The sequence below is a fragment of the Tachypleus tridentatus genome, chromosome 6 (assembly GCF_004210375.1).
Source record: "Tachypleus tridentatus isolate NWPU-2018 chromosome 6, ASM421037v1, whole genome shotgun sequence".
Lineage (NCBI taxonomy): Eukaryota > Metazoa > Arthropoda > Merostomata > Xiphosura > Limulidae > Tachypleus > Tachypleus tridentatus.
This window is the reverse complement of record NC_134830.1, coordinates 119,879,027-119,902,303: the sequence shown is the minus strand read 5'-3', so window position 1 is coordinate 119,902,303 and position 23,277 is coordinate 119,879,027. Positions and strand designations below refer to the sequence as shown.

The 23,277-nt window shown below is 35.9% G+C and overlaps 2 protein-coding genes across 3 annotated transcripts; one reads left to right on the top strand and one right to left on the bottom strand.

Moving 5' to 3' along the window:
- Window positions 1–4,358: 4,358 nt before the first annotated feature.
- Window positions 4,359–9,518, top strand: LOC143253449 (LYR motif-containing protein 9-like). Of its 2 annotated transcripts, none has more exons than XM_076507354.1 (3): window positions 4,359–4,517; window positions 7,691–7,783; window positions 9,245–9,518. In XM_076507354.1, exons 1-3 carry the CDS (start codon window positions 4,404–4,406, stop codon window positions 9,257–9,259), a joined length of 222 nt encoding a protein of 73 aa, XP_076363469.1. In that variant the 5' UTR covers window positions 4,359–4,403; the 3' UTR covers window positions 9,260–9,518. The 2 variants fall into 2 exon arrangements, with proteins under 2 accessions (XP_076363469.1, XP_076363468.1); XM_076507353.1 differs by having other exon boundaries at window positions 4,363–4,592.
- A 5,202-nt stretch (window positions 9,519–14,720) lies between these two features.
- Window positions 14,721–21,918, bottom strand: LOC143253448 (uncharacterized). Its single transcript, XM_076507352.1, has 2 exons — window positions 19,129–21,918; window positions 14,721–16,773 (listed from the first exon to the last, which is right to left on the bottom strand). The coding sequence occupies exons 1-2, from the start codon at window positions 19,812–19,814 to the stop codon at window positions 16,581–16,583; spliced, it is 879 nt and encodes a 292-aa protein (XP_076363467.1). The 5' UTR covers window positions 19,815–21,918; the 3' UTR covers window positions 14,721–16,580.
- Between the last annotated feature and the right edge of the window lie 1,359 nt (window positions 21,919–23,277).

The window sequence follows — 23,277 nt, the reverse complement described above, 5'->3', positions numbered from 1 at the left end:
GAAGGAATGGCGGTCGATTGAAAAGCGTTTGAAACAAAAAGAAATGATATAAAAACAGCATGTCTGTCTATGAAGACATGGAAAATGTTCGATGTTTCCGTAGACAACACACTTTACTTGTCTGTACTTAAAATTTGTCAATCTTTTATTCACGTGAAACCGGCATCTTCCCACAGATGTTTGCTCTGAGCATCACTGATACTAGAGGATAACGATTCTTTTTTGCACTCTAGTATCTTATGCTGTCACTTATCCTATACAATATATTGTCTGTTACACTTTGAGCCAATGATATACAATTTTTAACTTTAACTGTTAGGCCCAGCATGGCCAAGCGTTCGATTCGTAATCCGAGGGTCGCGGGTTCGAATCCCAGTCGCACCAAACATGCTCGCCCTTTCAGCTGTGGGGGCTTTATAATGTGACGATCAATCCCACTATTCGTTGGTAAAAGAGTTGGCGGTGGGTGGTGATGACTAGCTACCTTCCCTCTAGTCCTACACTGCACTGCTAAATTAGAGACGGCTAACGGAGAGTAGTTTTGCGCGAAATTCAGAAGGAAGCTTGAACTGTTAGCTTTACCGCCGATGCGCGTTCACAGGCTACTCTCGATTTGAATTCAGAATTTAAACTCTTACCTCTACCAAGTGACCTCGGGTCATTGTTCCAAACTATCAAGCTCGCCAGGTTGCCATATTCTGATTCCGTACATGGCCCCATCAACATGACATTTTTCTTTTGGTGTTCCACCCCTATAAGCCTAGTATATGTATTTAATATGTTAATACATTGAGTTATTGAGTTTTCTGTAGTTACTGTCAGGGTTACGTCATCAGCATGTGCAAGGGGCGTAGTTCCCTAGAATATGTACTTAAACTATTTTCGGATATGGGTTAACATTACTTACGAAATTTTCAATGACTAATACATAGAGTGTAGGGGAAAGACAATACAAAATTTAGTAACGAAAAATTGAATATTTGATAAAAATTACATCTAAAGACGAACGTATATTGACGTTTTAGTTATCAGTTTGTTGAGCAACTGACATTCCAAGTATTGTTCACTTTTTCACAATTTTTGAATTACTTTTCTTTCTGGTGTGAAGTCCTGAAGATATGAATCTGACACAAAAGTATTTGCAAACATTTGGAATCAGTCTTGAAAAGTGCATTGTGAAGCTTCAAGCTTTAAAACTGTTTCTTCAAGATCAGTGCAGAAGATCAGAGATGACCATTCATTATGCAACTACAAAGTGTGAGGAAATGGACATTTTTATGGAGAGAAGAGGAAGAGTTGAAGCTCCGAAAAAGGATGCCAGAAGAGATGGTAAAGGTTGCTGGTCTCACATTGTCAGAGGAAGTAAAAAGGACTATGTTTGAATGTCTTGTTCGCTTTCATCATGAATTTGGGATTCGTTCTAAGGTAATGGATCAAATTCTGACAACCTTTGCTGTTTTTCAAGCCAAACACTTTGGTTATTGGAAAGAAGAAGAAATTAGGAAGTGTATTCCAAATTTGATTCAGATCTTTAATTAATTCTGTGATGAATATATCATTGTAAAATTAGACTATTTTAGAGGAATTTGGAAGCTGCCAGAGTCAGCGTTGAAGAAACAAAGAAATGGACAGCATTGTAGTTTATTGTGGAATGGAATTTTGGGGGAATCTGTCAAGCTTGTCACTGTGTTTGAGATTATTTTTGACTATCTGTGTGTCTGTTGCTTCATGTGAAAGTTTTTTTGTTTTTCCAAATTGAAGCTGATAAAAGATTTCTGTCTGACCATGAGTCAGACAAAATTGACAAGTCTGGATTTACTTTTAGGTTAACATGAATACGTTTGTTTTTGAATTTCGCACAAAGCTATTCGAGGGCTATCTGTGCTAGCCGTCCCTAATTTAGCAGTGTGAGACTAGAGGGAAGGCAGCTAGTCATCACCACCCACCGCCAACTCTAGGATTACTCTTTTACCAACGAATAGTGGGATTGACCGTCACATTATAACGCCCCCACGGCTGAAAGGGCGAGCATGTTTGGCGCGACGGGGATGCGAACCCGCGACCCTCAGATTACGAGTCGCACACCTTAACACGCTTGGCCATGCCGGGCCACATGAATACGTAAAGAAGGTGAGATTTGATGAGGTCATTGATCAATTTGCAGAAATTAAGGCTCGAAAGCACAGACTGTGAATCTTCTCTATTTATTTTTGAAGAATATGCTGAGCGTTGAGACTGGATATTTACTATATTTTTTGTATAAAATAAAGTGCAGTGTTACCTGTTCACTGAATTTTTAATGTCATAATTTTTCTTATTTCCCATTTACTTATGACAGCACTATACTGTTTGAAAATCTACTTGCAAATATAATATATCTTTTTGTGTGTTTAAATCTTAAAATTATTCACAGGGGGGGGATGCCAAATACTTTAGCTACGTCCCTGCTTGTAGTCTATTAGTTCAAAATTAGAGATGGTTAGCGTAGTTATCTATTGATTAGGCTAGCTGGAAAACAAACTTGTTGTGGTCTTAGACATGTTTTGGTACGCTTGTTGGCCAGAAGTAATATTTATTGGTGAAGTTAATAGTTAAAATGTATAAATCTGTAAAGTTTGAAAACGTAAACTTCATTTACCTTTTTTTACTTTTGATTTTTGTTGTTGACTTTTCGACTGGTAAACAGACAGACACAAAATTGAAAAGAAACCACTTTAATTATACAAAGTATTTTAATTATTTATTGTGTAACATTGATATTACAAATTACATGTTTAACCTATCGTGACGTCCATTACCTAACGATTGAAGTTTGATATGAAAATCTAAGAGTCCACATCATGTCGCAAAATTGCACTCCAAGTTTTTTGGCTGTTAATGTGTTAGCAACGGTAAAATCCTGCAGTTAGATCAGAAAAAAAAAGGTTAACGGTGGATGTGTTGACCTGCCTTATTTATACACACTCATGAAATACGTACATTAATGTAGTTCAGTTATTATAATGAGGTTCGGTTTTGTTTGTTTGGAATTTTGCGCAAAGCTACACGAGGGCTATCTGCGCTAGCCGTCTCCAATTTAGCAGTGTAAGACTAGAGGTAAGACGACTAGTCATCACCACCCACAGCCAACTCTTGGGCTATTCTTTTATCAAAAATTAGTAGGATTGACCATCACATTATAACGCCCTAATGGCTGAAAGAGCGAGCATGTTTGGTGTGACGGGGATTCGAACCACGACTTGTGATTAGGAGGCACTTGTAAACAAATATTAGATGTTTATGTGTTACGTAATGTAAGCTATTTATTTGAAATAAATGAACATAATAAGAAAATATTGGTACAGAACGAATCATTATTGGAACGATATCAAAATTCGCATGGTATCACTCAGAAAGGGATTTGTCAGAATGGAATTCCACCTTGTGAATAAGGTTATGTAATTTCTACCCAAATACAGAAATAAAGAAAAAATAAATGCCAGATGAGAAAACAAAGACATAAATATATCTATAAAGTATCTGTTTCTAAACCGGGTGCGTGGTTTATTTTGTGTAATTTAAATAGCGAATAAAATAAAAGTTTTTAATATTACATTTAACAGGAAGTTGTGGTTTTGTAAGTTATTTGTATTAAAAACTGAAACCAATTTTCAGCATTTCGATAAATTGTAGAGAAAATGTCAATAGATATTTTACAAAAACTATTTCATTTTATCAGTGCTTGTTTGTTCTATTTATAATCTGTAGTTAAATCTGTTAAAAGAGTTTCTCACGGAAAACTTGATTCTACTGAGAAAGGCCCGGCAAGTCCAAGCGTGTGAAGGCGTTCGACTCGTAATCCGAGGGGTCGCGGGTTCGAATCCCGGTCGCAGCAAACATGCTCGCCCTTTCAGCCGTGGGGGCGTTATAATGTGACGATCAATCCCACTATTCGTTGGTAGAAGAGTAGCCCAAGAGTTGGTGGTGGGTGGTAATGACTAGCTGCCTTCCCTCTAGTTTTACACTGTTAAATTAGGGACGGTTAGCGCTGATAGCCCTCGAGTAGCTTTGTGCGAAATTCCAAAAACCAAACCAGTTCTATTTTTGCAAATATTTTCTACAACAAGTAATTTTCTATTTCAATTAAATGTAAAGCAAGAACAATTGTATGAAAATGTATTCTAAAGACGTATATTTTTATATTCGTTTTGTAGTTTTCTTAAATGTAATTTTTGTATTAAATTATGTCGCAACAACTGCTGCAAATACATTTTAAGTAATACATTCAAGGCTTTAAAAGTCGGTAAATGTATTAAATGTACATTATTATCCACTTTGTTCACAAAAAAATTAATATCGTAAACATATTGGACACTATTTAAAATTCGCTCTCTTTCGGTAATATCTTGCAAAAGCTTACAAACATGGCATCATACAGTAGTATAAAATTACCTGTTCATCTTTATAGGTTTTTACTTCGTCAGTGTAAAAAACTCCCAACAGAAGCTCAAGGATATTATAAACATTTAATTAGACAAGTAAGATTAGTTAAGAAATTTGATATGACAAAAGCAATTATCACTTTTTTGTTATTCTCTCAGAAGAAATGTGAAGTTAGTTGAACGTTAATAATTGAACATTCCTTATTTTATAATTGCGACCTAGAGCTCGGTGCACTGATGTTGTACAGTTAAACATTGTACTGTGTCCTTATCATTCATTTCTATAGTTAAATTATTTAAATAATTGGCATTGAATAAGGACATGCAGTAAATAACTTATTTGTATTGGTATAAATAATCCTAAAATATATTCCAATTTGTTCAAATAGGATGAACCATTGGTGAAGTTAGAGGTTTAAACCTTTTTAAGTGATTAAATGGATTAAGAACTTGTTAGTGACTCCCATTCTCCAGTGTTTGACATTTGCATATGTAATACTAGACGTGTTGCTCATGTGATGGATATTAATCTCATTTCAGAAGATATCCCATAATGTCTTAAATTAACAATACCTTTCCAAGCATTGTGCTTGCAGTTTTAAACGTGAATTGTTCTTTCCTTTATAACATTATATTGTGTCAATCTAGTTTTGAAACATTGCACTAAACAAGTGAAACTTTTACCACAGTGTGTTTACACACTGATGCTATAGATATCTGAAGTGTATCATTATAATGGTGGTTAAATTGCCCCACTCACAATCTTTGGGCTTAAATCTACATTACTGACCATGCTTGCCCTTTTAGTGAAAGTACAAAACTGATGAAGTAATGTATTCTTATCATTATAAACAATATACTTGAACATCATATTTAATTAACTTTGATCATTATTAGGTATAAATACATACCCTGTAAAAGTGGGTTTTTCTCAGGGAGCTCTTCCCCTCCATCAAATTTCCTGGTGTTCTTGGATCTTATGTTTTAACAGTGTCGATTTACTTCTCATCAAAGTTACCCTCACCACCGAAGCCACTAAGCTTGGTCTTCTCTTTGTTTCTACATCCACCAAGTCTTTCAGTTAACAAATACCAACAATTACCAAAATTCTTATTACCCCCCCAAAAAAATAAGCCTTGAACAACCTCAGTTTAAGAAAGTTAAAAATCTTTTCCTTAAAAACTAGATACCTACCATAATTTCTTGCATTTGTTATTTATACATATGTATATTATAACCATAAATTTTTAAGTCATAAACAAAACACATTAATATGAAACAAAATAGGACTCTTTTCAAAAATATGCAGTGTATTTTGTTTATGGCTTAAAAATTTGTGGTTGTAATATAATTAATCAGAGGTTGGGATTTGCTGTTTTTAACACAGTCCTTCCTCATGATTTTGTTTATTCATTTAACTTCATTTGGATGTAATAATTTAATTTTACTAAAATACATATGTTTATAGTTTTTATATGTAACTTGCTTTGATCAGACATTACTATTAATATACATGCTTGTTTCATTCAGAATAACAAATGCACAAATATATTCAGTGGTTAGTTCCCTATCATAGCTTTTGTTTTTAGTATGTATAAATCTCCACTGCCTTACATTATTATTAAGCCTGTAGAAAGTGAATTTAATCTAAGTTTCTGGTCTTTTTATGGGATTTTATTAATTAATGTGAGTTTATGTGTTTTTGTATTGCAAGGAATTTTTTATTTTAAGGCTACTATACATATAAACTAAAATACAATATTATAATGCAGCAGTATTTTCAGGACAACAACATGAGCTTTACAGATTTAACTAAACATACTTGAGTGGATCCAAGTCCAATGGATTGACTCCTTGTTGGAGAAAGAATATTCATTATAATTCAAAACTTACTATGTTATCTATACAAAATGTGGAAAGCTTGTAAAAAAAAATTTTATACACAAAAACTCAGATCTGTTACAGAAGTGTTTATATTAAAGCTATACCTGTGAAACAACAGTGTCAACCTTCTCTGGCTCTGATGAGTTAGAGTGTGAGATGATGTTTACAACAAGGATAAACCTACTTTTTTCATCACACAGTTTACATATTGTATTTGCTTAACTTCTAGAACCTTTGAAATTAATGTGACTCAATTTTGCTTGCAGCTGTTAAGATTTGCTTACCCTATGATAGAGTGTCTTGATTGACCTATGACAACAAGCCTCAATAAAATCTTTGATCCTTAATGTAATACCTCAGGAAGCTTTTTTGTTTGAGTGAACTCGGGTGGCAAACCAAAAGTGGGATATCATGTTTTTTGTAATATACCATTCTGATGTATCTTTCAAGCTTCTTAGGAAGATATCAGATGAATAATTTTGTTGTTCTTTCGTGTCGTGTTTGATTGACACTGGATACAATATATGTCATTTTGTTCACACATTATTTACTCTTCACTCATAAGGTCTTAGAATTATTATTATAGTATTGTTCCGTTGATCCTGTGGTTATTGTTATGTTCCATAACAAGACTAACTAGTTTGTTTATCACTACTTCTTAATTAATGATTGTGAAATTGTTTTAAAAAGAAGAGTGTAGAAAAATTAAAAATTAACATATTATTAATCCTTGTGTAAAAAAAACTAGGTTTTAAATGCTGTAAATAAACTTGGTAACAGCAACAATGAACTTACATAATTAAAATCACACCATAACAGTCATCATTCAAGAAAGTTGAATGTTATAAATAGTGTTTAGTTCACTACAGTGATTGTTACATCCAGCTGGCTTGACAAGCCCTGGTAGTGGACAAAAGGCCTTGTCAAAAGTGGACATGACAAAGGTAGCTTGTTTGGGATAACATATTTATTGTACTCCTAAGTTCTTAGAACATCACACTTCTCATACTGACACTATATTTTCTTACCCTAAGAACATAGTTTTACACAAGTCATTGTTTTCGAAAGATAGTTATTATGGTTTTTTGATTACACTCAACCCAGATGGTGTATTCTGTCTTTTTATGTTTGTGAACACATGTAAGTGATACCTTGAAAGAAAATTTGTGATATACTACACTGAGATATCTTAAATTGTTTTTCCAGTTTCAGCCTGGATTAATGTGTGACTCATTTTGCAGTTGGTACTCACTGGTATAGCGTAAGTATATATAGATTATTAAGTCATTAGTGTCAGATCCATGTAAGTCCACCGTAATGTACATAGTTCTTATTACATTAGTTTGTTGTTGGATGTTTTACTAAACAATGAATTTTATTACTAGTCCTTCAACAGCCATTCAGATGAAACTGAACCAGAACGAATTCAGCAAATCATCAACAGAGCCATACAAGATTCTGATTGGGTGGTCAGTAAGGTAAGACTTGTTTGGAATTACTACTAAATATTTATTAAACAAAAACAGTGGTATCACTTTGTAGGATGAATGACAAAAGAACAATTGTATGACTTTGTGGAATGAATCACAAAACAACAGTCGTATGACTTTGTGGGATGAATGACAAAACAACAGTTGTACGATTTTGTGGGATGAATGACATAAAACAACAGTCGTACGACTTTGTGGAATGAATGACATAAAACAACAGTCGTACGACTTTGTGGAATGAATGACATAAAACAACAGTCGTACGACTTTGTGGAATGAATGACATAAAACAACAGTCGTATGAGCTTTGTAGGATGAATGACATAAAAAACACACAGTATTTTGAAAAAGGTTAGCATTGGTAGGTATTAGATATCACCATATAATGTATTGAACATCACCATTTAATGTATTGGTAGGTATTGGACATCACCATTTAACGTATTGGTAGGTATTGGATGTAACCATTTAACGTATTGGTAGGTATTGGATATCACCATTTAACGTACTGGTAGACATTAAGTATCACCATTTAATATATTGGTAGACATTGGATATCACCATTTAATGTATTGCTACATCTCGGGTATCACCTTTTAAGTGTTGGTAAATATTGGGTATCATTACATAAAAAATATTGTTTTTTTTGTTTTTTAATGTTTTCAATCTTGTGTTTGTGCACGAGATAAACATTTTACTAATGCACATGATTCATGTTAAGGACAACAAGCTGGTAAGTTTGGGTATATACATTATCCTTTAGTAGAAATTTACTTTACCCTGGTAACTTGTACTCTAGACTTTTAGGAGTGGAGTAACTTGGTGACATGTGGTGAATCAGATGACAGGTAAACATGATGGTTATTTTAAGTAATTTTACAGGTATTTAAATTTGATTATTAAAAGAAAGCTTCTTATCGTCAGGTTCACAGAGAAAGAGGTAACTGACCGGAAGCTGACCACATGTTTGGAAGGGGTTGTGTAACTGAGTGTCGGAATGTAGAGGGCGGTGTTAGATGTTTGAATATATAATTTTATTTATTTTATTGTATTAATATAGGTATAAAGGTGTTCCTTTATATTGGTTTATTTTGGGTTTAAGTTGTTGTATAAGTAAGGCTTCTTTAATTTTGCATTTGTTTCTTTATAAAGCTTATTTTTAAAGCTTCTTATGTCATTTTCCAACAGTATCCTTAAACTTCTATAAACATTTCTGTATTGTGTGAATATTTAGTTACGTCTTGTCAATTCTACCTTAAATAGGAATATAGAAGTTGTGGTTCATGGATTTATTGGAAGAATAAGTACATATATTGTTGTTAATATTTTTATCTTTAAACCATTTAGAAAGTATATACTTCCAGTTTGCTTCTTTAGGTTCACTTGCTTACCAATAGCCTGAAATACAAGAGGAAATATTCTTAGCTAAAGTTTATGCATTTTTTTCAGTATTCCAGAATGTGACTGTGTTTCAAAGTTTTGGACTGAGAGATACTATGACTTTTCCTAAAGTAACAACATGGGATCTGAGAAGAGAAGGGTATAGTTAAACAGTCTGTGTACTACAAGACACTCAAGGGTAGAATTACCTAACACTGAAATTAGAAGTGTGGACAGGGTTATAAGTTAACTCTTACAATTTAAAAAAAATCCAGTTTTCCATTCTTCTGTTAAGTCTGCAGTAGACTTTAGATTTCAAAAAATAAAAATGCTAATAGGTGTATTTTGTTGAACCTTATTGCTTTTTTCTTGTCTTGAGGACAGATAGGAGTTACTTTTGTTTTGTAAATACTTGAACAAAACAAAATGTCTAAAAATTTTTGTCAGTGTGATAATTTTCTCCCATCAGTTTATCAGCTGAGCTAAAACATTAACCTCCAAATAGTTGCTAGTACAGCATTTTTTTTAACCCTGCTTTAGTACTCTGGAAAAACATTTCTGTGGTCACTAATTTGGAGTCCAAGCAGACCCAATCATAAAAGATTTATTAACAAATATATTTAAATAATAATAACTGATAACTATTATTTTGGAAACAAAAAAATGTTAACATTTAAAACATTTCCCTTTATTGATTAGTAAATGGATTTTGAATATTAAAACTTGTTTCATTTTTTATCATTTAAACTAAATGCAATGATTTATCCCAAACTAGGTGAATCTTGAAGCTTCTGGGCCTGGCATGGTCAGGTGGTTAAGGAACTTGACTTGTAATCCAAGGGTTGTTGGTTTGAATCCCTGTGGCACCAAACATGCTCACGCTTTCAGCCGTGGGGGCATTGTAATGTGACAGTCAAACCCAGTATTCGTTGTTAAAAGAGTAGTCCAAGAGTAGTGCAGAGATCCCTCGTGTAGCTTTGCTTGAAATTCAAAACAAACTGAAGCTACTGAGAACAACAAACATGTATGTGCTTCTATCTGTTGGTGCCAATATTTACAAAATATTTGGGGTTTGTGAAAATCCCAGAAGACTAACGCAAGGTTAAAGTTCCAAACTTCCATGTTCTTCTTCTATCACAAACAAGGCCCATTCTCAAATTATATAACAAACACTAATGGGGGGCCAGTTTTCCTTTAGTAAACCCATTTTTGCATCTACTAAGAGGAGAACTTGAACTCGAGATTGGTTACATGTAAAGTGAAATCTAACCAGGCACTTTTTTAAAAACTCGTGATGCCATATTGTGGAGAATTTTGGAGCAGTAAAACTATGAAATATTTTCTAGTTACTGTCTGGAAACAAACCTGCGTGTCTTCTTTAGTGTAGAAGACAACATATAGACTGTTGTGTTCTTAGAAATATTTATAGAAGACTTTCACAGCCATTGTCACATGGTTGAAATTAAACTTGGCCATGAAATGAAGAGGTTTTGATGATTAATTTTGCAGTGTACAACCATCCATAAGGAACATCATGGGAAGCTGTAGTTTATTTTTAAAAAGATGACATGGAATTTTACCTCTTCAAGAAGGATCACTTAAGGAGAAGTGCATCACCAAGACAACCACTTCTATCAGGAAAACTACTTCATCAGCACAAGTGCATCACCAAGACAACCACTTCTATCAGGAAAACTACATCAGCAGAAGTGCATCACCAAGACAACCACTTCTATCAGGAAAACTACTTTATCAAGGGAATTACTTCTTCAATAAAGGCATTTTAACCAGTTTCACTAATCAAAGAAGGATTGGGTAACTGGTTTATTGGGAGGTGTTATAAAATGTACATAATATATTAAGACACTATTTGTTTGTTTGTATTTTAATTTTGTCTAAAGCTACATGACAGCTATCAGTGCTAGCTATCCCTAATTTAGCAGTGTAAGACCAAAGGGAAAGCAGATAGTTATCACCACCCACCACCAACTCTTAGACTACTCTTTTACCAACGTTAAGACAGCTTTTGAACAGAAGTGCATTGGTTAACCTTTGCTTTAGAGTGGCTTGTTTTTGTTCAATAACACATTAAGTATTTGTTGTTGTTAAGCACAATGGGATTTCTGGATTGTGCCCACCGATATTATCAAACTCAGATTTTTAATATTGTTAGCCTTGAGCCTTACCATTGAACTATTGGGAGTACACATTGTGGTAAAGATCCCTATATTACTGGCTTAAATATACTCTTCAAAAAAAGAAAAAATATTTTGCGCAAAAGGCAAAATATGAGACAAATTGTTAACATGTTTATTCCGGGTAGTTCTGTATGACATGTGTGAAACTTTCCACATTCACTGCTGAACATCCAAAGTCTGCAAAGGCGAAGTCCACGCTCACTAGGTGAAGTTTAACGTCACTCAACGTCAGTAACGAGTATGCCCCCCATGAGCATCAATAACTGCTTGGCATCTCCTGCCCATGGAAGCGATGAGATGACGAATCACATCCTGTGGAATGGCTGTCCACTCAGCCTGCAAAGCTGCTGCAAGCTGAGGTAGAGTCTGCGGTTGAGGTTGTCGCCATCGCAGATGTCGGTCCAACTCGTCCCAAAGATGTTCGATGGGGTTCAAATCTGGTGATCTGGAGGGCCAGGAAAGAACGTTGATGTTGTGGTGTCTCAAAAAGACAGTGGTGAGTCGGGCTGTGTGAGGACGGGCGTTGTCATGTTGGAAAACGTCGTTGACGTTCACCATTATGAGTTGCACACGGGGCCTAACAATGTCGTCGACGTATCGTTGAGCCGTAAGATTCCCTCGAATGTGCAAAAGGTCTGTTCTGGCATTGTAGGCGATGGCAGCCCACATCATGACGCTGCCACCACCAAATCTGTCAACATCCTGCACACAGTTTGCTACAAAACGTTCACCTCGGCGACGGTAAACACGGGTCCTTCCATCCTGCCTACAAAGCATAAAACGTGATTCATCGCTGAACCAAACATGCCTCCATCGTCGATGAGCCATACCTGATGTGCCCGAGTCCACTGCAGCCGTGCTTGACGATGTTGCTGGGTGAGGATGACGCCTCTGACTGGACGTCGAGGTCGGATTCCTGCATCTCGTAGACGGTTGCGTACGGTGTGATCGGAAATCCTACGCAGCCCTGGTATGGTTGAGGCAGTAGACGTCGCAGTGGTGGTCCTATCCCGAAGGTGACGTAACCGGATGTTGCAATCTTGTGCGGACGTGGTCACACGAGGTCTGCCAGATCGTGGACGGTCACGAGTTGATCCATGTTATTGGTGACGATTCCATAACCTTGTGATGGTGCTTGGGTGGACATTCACAGCTCTGGCAACATCTGATCGAGATTCGCCTGCTTCCAACGACCAATGGCGTTGTTGCGTTGTGCTTCAGTCAGTCTTGGCGTAACTGTATTGCGTGTCGGTGGCTTAACACTGAGCTATGGAAACCGAGAACCCGTCACTTTTATAGGGATTTTGCACATGTTGCACTTGCAGAACATGCAGATCTCTCAAACAAATTTATTGGACACGCATGCGTTTTGGCGAAAAATTCGATGTTTTCCTCCGTTTTCAAAGTGCACAACTTTTATTGTCATTTTGGTCTGACAATCAATGCCTTAACACGTGTAACATCACATACTCTGAGCTTGTAACGTTATTACATATATTTCTCTTTAAAATAACAAAAATATCCCTTTTGCGTTTCTTGTTTTGAAGAGTATATCTGTTCTTCTCAATATGGTTGGATTTACTTTTATGGTGTTCCCCAGTGACTCATCAGTAAGTCTCACAAATTACAATGGGTTTCAATACCCATGGTGGACAGACCACAGATAGCCTATTATGTGTTGTGCATAACAACAAAGATACTTTTTATTATGGTACCCGTCAATGGCTCTGTGGTTTAAAATGAATTTAATGTTATAAGTGGTAAAGATAATGTGAAGGTAATCGTTAAATACTGGTGTATTGGTATAACTGATATCTAATAACAAGTATCACCAAACGTAAAATGATATTTCATAGGCAAAAACAAAACTGAAACCAAATAATTCACGATTTCTAGCTTACTTGTGTCGAATTGAAAAAAAGCAACAAAATAAGTAGACAATAAAGGTTGTCTTTAGTTTGTTTGTAGTCCACCTAAATTTTATCTTTTGTGTCGTCGGACCACATGATAAATTTCTTTCTGTAAAGAACTAACCTGAAGGAAACCTGCAGATGTAATTGTTGCTTCACCCAAGTTTTCAGAAGTGTGTTTAAAGTCTAGCAATGGAAATTGTGAATAAATGTGTTCCTTGTCAGTGGATAATGACCGATGGTACATTAATATATATATATACAGGGTGGCCCATAAGTCCTTACCCATCCATATGTTATTATGTTATATTCAATTACGTATGTATTGTAAATTTGTTTCTTTTTACCGTGGCATTTGGAACAATAACCCCTGCTATGTTGAGAAAAATGTCTCGCAGAACATGGCGTCACATAATATTATGCAGCGAGAATGAGGGACAGCACACAGATACACTGGATACATGGATCGGTAGAGACTTGCGGGCCACCCTGTATAATGAGTTCACTCACAATGACAGTTGAATAGATCGTGGTAAATTCACGAACTGACAACGCAAAAATCCAAGGTTCGGTTCTCCACCATGTACAGTGTAATGACAGATTATTGTGTAGCTTTGCATTTTATCTTAGTCCCCCCCTCTCCACACTGCACAGCGGCATATCTGCGGACTTTCAACGCTAGGAATCGAGTTTTGATACAGGTAGGTGATTGACAGAGCACAGATAGTCCGTTATGCAGCTTTGTGTTTCATTAAAAACAGATTTCCTGGAGCGTGGCATGGTGGTTAGCTAATCTTGAATTTCAAGACCGTGAGTGCGTTGAAGGACGATTGTCATGTCACTATTCCTTCAGACAACAAACCAGAATAGGTACTGTTCACTAGTTATGTTTTCTCTTACGTATCGATTCCAAATTAGACGCAGCTAGTAGCTTTGCAAGAACATCCTAAAACAAAGTAACCTTTCTTTTGTCTCCAATGATTTGCTTATTTGTTGTTAAACACAAAGATATACAGTGGGCTATCCATGATGTGCTCATCAGGGGTATCGAAACTTGGTTTTTACATACAGTTTAAGAACAGCAAAAGACTAGCTCTAGCATTTCATCCAGTGTTAAACTTTAAAATGAAAGTTGTACACTCAGTGCCAGCCATTATCATTTAATTGTTTATCGAGCCTTCTTTTAAATATTGTATGTACCACATCTGATGATAACCCATTCCAAAGACTAACCACCCTTTTAGGAAAATAATGTAAATGTAACGATAGCAAAATCCCATAGTAGTGACACCAGTGTGAATCTAAACAAGATTTTTTTTTTTTAAGAATTTCATTTTTAGTGTTATGAACCTTCAGAATTACTGCTGAGTAGCTAGGGGGCGTGCTCAATAATCTATGTTGAAAGCATTCTCTCAACCCAAGACATCTTTGGCTACGTTTTCATCCATTTTATTAGTCATATAACAAATCAAAACATTCAACACAAATTTATGCTTTGGTAGAAAGATGTTAACTCCCGTTAAACAAGAATAAAAATAAACGTTTCAATCGCACGATTTAAAAACAAAATGCCCGTATGTAATCTCCTTTAAATTTACATTCAATTTTTAAATAGCAGAAATATTGTAGGTAGCAGCATCAATTGATGATGGCCGCCGTTTAAGGGTTAAGATGCGTTTCATAGGTTTGCAATAACACAAAAAAAAAGCTATTTGTAAATGTTCATTGTGAATACTGTGTTGTGAGAGGTTTCACTTCTGCCTTCCTTTTCTCGGGTTAAGCGGGTCTTATTGGTTAGTCTACTCGGACTGTGAGTCGAGAGGTTTATGGTTTGCGAGCCCGTGTTGTCGAACCGCGCTGCGCACTTACAGCTCTGAGTGTTGGCGATGGGTGCTGTGGGTTAACCGTTTTCTCTCCATTATAGCAGTTCAAAATGGGGTTACAGTTATTTTCAGATAACTCTTCATATAACGTACTTCAATAACTCGTTAATAAACAGTCCCCCCCCAACCCCCGTGATTCTTACAAATCGGGGATTAGGATGTTAAGAGTTCCATTTCTAGACATAAAACATCATAATGAGACGTGACTTATAAACGTTCTTTGTTTCAGAATATCGAGAGAAGTCAATTCAAGGATTATTTTTATATAATCGTCTCTAATATTAAAGGGATATAACACCCACCGCCAACTCTTGGGTTAGTGTTTTTTTTATGGAATACTGGGAAGCTAGCTGTCATTCTTGTAACGTACACACGGTCCCAAACAAGTGTTTTGCAACAACGGGACACGAACCATGAATCTTTGGATCCATAGTGCGGTTGGAATAACTACAAGCCCCAAACCGACCCATTACGAAACATCAAAACTGATTATTAATCTAAGTATAGATATATATACACAGGAGTGAAAAGCAAGGAAGCAAAATCGTTATTTATATATAGATTAACTATAAAGTGTGTCAGTAAATTGTTTATATGTTTTTGACAGAAAGAAGCTTTGAACCTCTGCTTCAATGGAAACTAGTTTCAGACATTATATATTTAACCTACAACACATGAATCTACCTGGACGTCATGTATTCAATCTATTATACACCAAACAGCCATTTTCACAATAACAAATCAAAGCTTAAGTGAATACAGCGTGTTTAAAACAATTATTTAAATGGTAACTTCAAAACAGAATACAGTGTTAGTTTGGTAAGGAGTTAGAATTCTTCGAAGTCTACTACGTGCATATTTCTACTAAACAGACTAAGTAAAAAATAAAAAAAAGTATCATACAAACACCTCAAAAAGAGTTGAATATTGAGAACTAGTCCAAGCAAACAGATATGGTTTATATAACTAGAGAAAAGTTTGCTGGTGACGTGTGAAAATAATGAATGGTAGAAGGTTCGATGCCTCTTCTATTTATAATGCCATATAGCTTATGTTCAGCTATTTTCTGTTATATGAAAAATAAATTTATTGTAGATTTATTTACTAGAGAAGGAAATGGATAAAAGGATTTAAGTTATTACTGGACGTATTATCTAAGAATAAGAAAATTAACAATGTTATTTCCTTCTACGTATTGTAGTTTGGTTTGAAGTCTCCCCCCTTTTTTTTTCTATTTGTCATAAGACTCTTTCAGCGATACCTATAGTTCGTCCACCTTTACATTGTCTTTAGAAGATTAATGTCAGAACCGCTGCAATATTTCCTCACAGTGAACATTTCGTAATGCGATTCCAGACTTTGAGAACCTTATATATGAACTGATAAATGTCCTCTCGTTAGAGGAAGTGGTTGGTCAATAACGTAGTCCCTCACGAATATAACCTCTTCTCTGTTCCTTATATTTTAGACACCTTCCCCACCATGACCTCTCCACACAGACTCTTTCTATACGAAACATGAAACACTTAGTCTGAATAATGTTAAAATAGAGTCGACCCACGAAGTTAGCCGCTGTGGTACCCATTAATTTCAGGCAGGATCGAAACCTGGAATCAAAAAAGTTATTTTAAGAAGGGAACAACTGTTAAACTAAACTACAGCGTTAAAGTTCAAAATTTTTGAAAGGTGTGGAACTAAATTTTATATAAGAAATTTTAATATAAATTGTTTAAATCATGTCTTTGTTAACCAGCTACTCAATTCTTTACTTTTTTCACTTTCATGTGAATATTGTGCAAAAACTACACCGTGGAACGTATGTTGTGTACGTTATAGGGATTGAAATTTCAGCGTATTCCGAGGGATATTTACATTCAGACAAAACTGTTCAGTTATTCAGTTTCATTGTACATGCAATAATAATAATAACACAAACTGTTCAGTTATTCAGTTTCATTGTACATGTAATAATAATAACAACACAAACTGTTCAGTTATTCAGTTTCATTGTACATGTAATAATAATAACAACAACACAAACTGTTCCGTTTCATTGCACATGTAATAATAATAACACAAACTATTCAGTTTCATTACACATTTAATGGTAATAATAACACAGACTGTTCAGTTTTATTGCACATGTAATAATAATAATACAGACTGTTCAGTTTTATTGCACATGTAATAATAATAATAACAAACTGTTCAGTTATTCAGTTTCATTGTACATTTAATAATAATAACAATAAAATCTGTTCACTTTCATTGTACGTGTAAATAATAACACAAATTGTTTCGTTTCATTGCACATGTAATAATAATAATAACAACACAAATTCAGTTTCATTGTACATTTAATTGTAATAATAACACAAACTGTTCAGTTTCATTGTGCACCACACAACCAAGTACATCGACTGCAAACGTTTTACACTTTTTTCTTTACAAAGTCATCTCGTTCACACAGAATAAATTATTCAGTTTGTTTAATATTCTTGACTTTCTTACACTTGTACAGAAATGACACGCAGCCAAACTTGCCTAAAACTTCAATGAATAACAGGTTTAGTATAATTCCGCTTATAAGAAAGATTATTTCGTTACGAAAATTGTCTCATTATGGAAAATTATTATATTAAAAAGAACTTTTTTATCAGGAAAGTTATTTTCTGAGGGAAACTACATTTCCAAGGAAAGTGATTTTATGAGGAAAGCTTCTTCATCGAGGGGGGATCTTTTTATTAGGGAAACTTCTTTATCGGGAGTACCTTTTTATTATGAAAACCTCTTTATCGAAGGGGCTTTTTTTTTTTTATCAGGAAGGCTACTTAGCCTGGAGCAACTACACCCCCACCCACACACTAAGAAATCTGTAATCGTAAAAGCTACTCCCCACGGTGACTGCTTCTCCAAGAAAACCACTTTTATTAGAGACGCTACTCCATCATGGAAAAACAAATTACGCAATGACTTTATTCACAAACACTATATTCACTTTCTTTAATGTTTTAAAGACTGATATGCATCGTAACGTTTAAAAACAGACATATTCCAAAGTCTATAACCTTTTTCAAAGAGGCATGGCTAGACTCACAATCTGAGAGTCGCGGATTCGAATCCCCTTCACACCAAACATGCTCGTTATTACTTACGGTCAACCTCACTATTCGTTGGTAAAAGAGTAGCTTAAGAGGTAACGATGTGTCGTGCTAACTAGCTGTCTTCCTTCTGGTCTTTCACTGCTAAATCAGGGACGGTTAGCGTACATAGCCCTCGTGTAGCTTTACGCAAGTTTAAGACAAACCAAGACTAAATTGTCATACATAGAAGCGTGTTATGGTATTCAGAATACATCTTTCTTCAAACTGAGAGGCTCGCTTAATGTTTGAAGTTAAAATATACTAAGTGGTGTATGAAACTGAACCTTACATTATCCGGCGCATCCTGTGTAGCCACAGTGTTTTTTGCATAAGTTTATTGACCTCAAACGTTTCTTTTAGTCCGTTTTTTTTTTTCACCTTAAGTGATATAATGCTTCATTAACCTATTTGGCCCAACTCATAATGATGAGCCAGACGGTGGTTATGGCACTCGACTAGCAATTTAATGATAACGGGCTCGAAGCCATTTCCTGAACATGCTCACCCTTTCAGCCATAAGGCTGTTATAAAGAGTATCCCAAGTGTTGGCGATGGGTAGTGTTGTTTAGTTGCCTATCCTCTAGTCTATTGCTGCTAAATTAAGGAAGGATAATAGATAGCCCATGTGTAACTTTGGGCAAAATTCAAAACAAACTGTTCGTAATTCATCAGAAGAAGAGGTCAAGCATACACCTCACCCTCCCAGATCTGTATTAACCAAAATCCCAATGAATGGATGACCAGCTGGTAATAATACGAACTTTGTTACCTAAGGTTAGATTTTGTCTTTATTTACCTAAAAACAAATGCTAAACTAACCTTTCGTCACATTTGCAGTAGCTAATAGTATAAAAGCGAAAGTTGAATAAGCCAAACTTGGTGGTCAGACCTTCAATCATGTAAGGACAATGATCATGATCCCTACAACATCGGTCGGCGGCAGCGTGGGTTCCCAGCTGCTGGTAGTCTCGTCCGTTGTTTCCCTTCCCACACCAGTTAGTCCCTGGTAGGAGATACAGGGCACGCTTCACTCGGGGCAAGTAGGTCTTCCTCTCCGTCGTCTGGTGGTGACATCGCTGGTATAACTCTCGCGTGTCCAGGAGCGGCATTAGGTCAGGTGGCACTTCATCCCAGTTGCGTATCGGGACGCTTCGCACGATACAAAGTTCACACCTGCTCTTCAGGTACCCTGTTACAGAATCTCTTAAACGTTCGTGCTTTACGTTTGACAAAAGTTCACATTTTGATACGCTCCCGTCCGAGCCGTAGATTATGCGAACGGAACTTTGATTGTTCGTGACTTGTTGTAGTTTTAACTGACCAGTGGTCAGGTCGTGAGTCACTTCGTCAATAACGAAATGACTGCATCGCAATCTCCGTCTTACCTCACCACTTGGAAACTCCGTAGTAATTAAATATCCTATAGCGTGTGCCAGTTCTTGGCGTCGTTGTGCATGACCACTGACCAGCGTGATAAAAAACACAAAAACGACGATAAAAATCATCTCTTTATACACTAAAGGAAAAATCAACAGTTGTCACAAATAATTTAGCCAACAAGTACACTCCTGGTTCGTTAGAGTTGCTTCAACAGCGTGTTTCTAATTAATCTGCACCAGCCGCACTATATTATCATTCTTCCGGAGCTCGTGCAATAAAATACCACTTTCACTCTTAACGCAACTAAAGCCCCCTGGTGAGAAAATTCATGACAAGAACCAGAAGCAATTTATTTACCCCAGTTAAAGCTAACGCGTGGTTGTTTCAAGGAGAACAAAAAAATTATTCACTTGGTGTTAGGTTAAAGACAGTCAGTTTATCCTCGAAGACTAAAAATGAACAATGTCAAGGAATTTTTAGAAAACTCCACCCCTAAAAAAACCAAAACCAAAAACAACCTATCTACATGAATAATAGCACTTTTAAAATTTTCGAATTCCTTTCATGGCCTTGGGTTTTTGTGAAACAGTTCAATCTGTGTACTTATTACAGACACGGACCTTTCCAGCAAGACTGGTTTATGGCACGAGACACTTAAATTATGGCAGGAGACCCGAGACTGAGAGCCATCGAAACAATTAAGGGTGTCGGATATCGTAAGCATGGGGTTCCTTTTAGCGCCTGAACAAAAGAATTTACGTTGAGATTTCTTGTAAAATGGACTTCACTATAAGATTGTAGATATTGAGTGACTGAGTTAGTTTTCAATGGAACGATTTTTGATATTAGCTGAAAGAAATAATATAAAAAGGTTTACTTAGTAAAAATTGTTTTTATGTATTCGTACATAGCTACACAGGCACTAGTCTATAAGAAGCAGCTGCTGGTATAAACAAGGTTCTTTAAGGCATAGTTGCTGGTAAACATGAGCCTTTAAGGTATAGCTGTTGGTATAAACAAGAGCTTTTAAGGCACAGCTGCTGGTATAAACAAGGTTCTTTAAGGCATAGCTGCTGGACAACATGAGTCTTTATGGTATAGCTGTTGGTAAACACAAGTGTTTAAGCTGAGTGCAGCTGCTGGTAAACATGAGTTTTTTTAAGGTACAACTCCTGGTATAAACAAGAGATTTTAAGGCACTCTTGCTGATATAAATAAGAGCTTTTAAGGCGCAGCTGTTGATATAAACAAGAATCTTTTATAGCATAACTGCTAGTATGAACAGAAGTCTTTAAGGTACTTCTGCTGGTGTACATTTTGAATAAAATAACAATAAAACGGTTATTTACAAATGAATATTAATGGAAGTCTTTAAGAAGCAACTACAGGAATAAATATGTTTGCTTTTGTAGTTAAGCACAAAGCTACACAAGGGACTATCTAATATTATAAATTTGTAAAGTTACTACTGCGCCAGTGAGGGGATTATTGACACGACCTTATGTTTCAAACCCTATTTTATGTTTTGTTAATGTTTCTCATGAATGTTCTCTCCAGTCACTGATAAGGTTTTGTTGCTGACCAGTAGCGAAAAAAACCCATAAATAATTAAACTAAACGTGTATCAAAATTAATTGAAATCCCCCGTAAATGAACTTCTATTTCACATAAAATAAGGTCTATTAATATTTTCTCACGTCTTAGCTTAGACTCGTCTTAACTTCACAGGCTCACCGCTGATAGGTTAAATGATGGCTCTCACGGTTCTTATCAGTCTGTCCACACTGTAAGGCTAGTAGCTTGTAACGCTTCTACCACAATGAAAACTTCCAGAACTCGCCTTGTATGGTATATCTTTAAGTAAAATGGTTTTGGGAGCAGATAAGTAGCCGAAAGAAAGCGGATACAATGTTTTATAAACCTTCTTCTTTGACCTACCATTGCTTATTATTGTTTGTTCATAATACGTTGTTTTTCAGAACTGACCACAAAAAGCTTTTGTCTTACTAAATTGAATAGTTTAAAAAAGATAGTTTTTTAAACATTCTCTTTATATAAACAAGGCTAAAATTACGGCCTTAAATTCCAGAGAAGAGCAGGACAAAAAAATGTGGGTGGGCCAGTCAGATTAAGAAGCACGTGGCCCGCCTCTCTCCAGCACTTTCCTCACACTCTCAACCTCCTTTCTAAAATCCGACGCCCCATTAAATCTCGTAATACACAGGAGTTTCGCTAGGGTGGTGTGTGTGGTGAGAATTATCCAGTTTTCACACGCTCGTGAGCATTGTTAAATGTCAAATGGACTTATATGCTGCGGTAGGCCTACCATTCACGACTTACTTAACAACCATAGTTTAACCACATGTGGTGGTAGTTTGTTTTTTTGTTTTATAGGTTGATAATTACTCATTGACCCTATCAAACCAGTCACAGACAGTTAAAACCGTCATTACAAATTTAAACTGTAGTTCCAACATGTGCCACAAGTCTGTGTTTTCGGTTTTTCTCGGTATTTATTCCACTTTTTCCTATGTTCGGCAGCTCGTCCATAGGGACAGATTTATTCTTATGAAATTTTATGATCTCTTCCTTTGTGTTTCAGAATTTTAGTTATCGAAATTTACCTCAGTGAGACAGCGGTGATTACGTACTTACAACGCTAAGATCATGGGTTAGATCTCCGGCGGTGGACACGGCAGATAACTCATATTGATACAGAGCTAATCACCTTTTAAGTTTTAACACACTTCAGAAATTGTGAGCTTGACATGGAATGATAGTCAGGCCATTTGAGTCGTAGTACAGGAATCGGAGATTCGAATACAATCACTAAACATACCTGCCCTTTCAACCGTGGGTGTGTTATAATGTGACGATCAATCTCACCATTTGTTGGTAAAGATTAGTCCAAGTAGTGGCGTATTTTGGTAAGGGTTATATGGGGCTCAGTCCCAGGGTCCATGGTCTTAATATGAACCCACTGATAATTTTTATTCTGTGTAAAATTACATGGGATGCAGGGCCCACACAACCTCAAATCCGCCAACCCTTTGGCTCAGTGGCTAGCCCTCAAGTAGCTTTGCGCGAAACTAAAAACCCCACGCCCGATTTTATTATATGTTCTGCTTTCCTTCAAACTGCTAACACCATGTTTACTTCACCTTTATATAGATCTAAACTGTTTATGTCAGGTCACGTGACACTTGTTTTGCTTTGAAATTAACTCAGGAGGAGCTAGTTATATCATGTAATAACAGTTTTTGTTTCCTTCTTTGTTAAGAGCAAAGCTACAGAACAAGCTGTCTGTGTTTTGCCCACTGCGATTTTCGAAGTTGAATTTTTAACGTTATGAGTCCTCAGACTTGCTGCTGAGACATCCGTGAGCTTCATAATAGTAACACTGCTTTATTGTAGCCAGAATATATATAAAATTGTGATTATCTTTCAACTATTCTGATGAGCGTAGATGTATTTTGCAAATGTTTTTAGTTGCAAAACAAACCTGTCATAGCCTGATGGTTAGAGCTCACGACCTAGGTTCGAATCTTATCATCTAATAAACTCGTCATATTAGCTTTTGAATCTTTT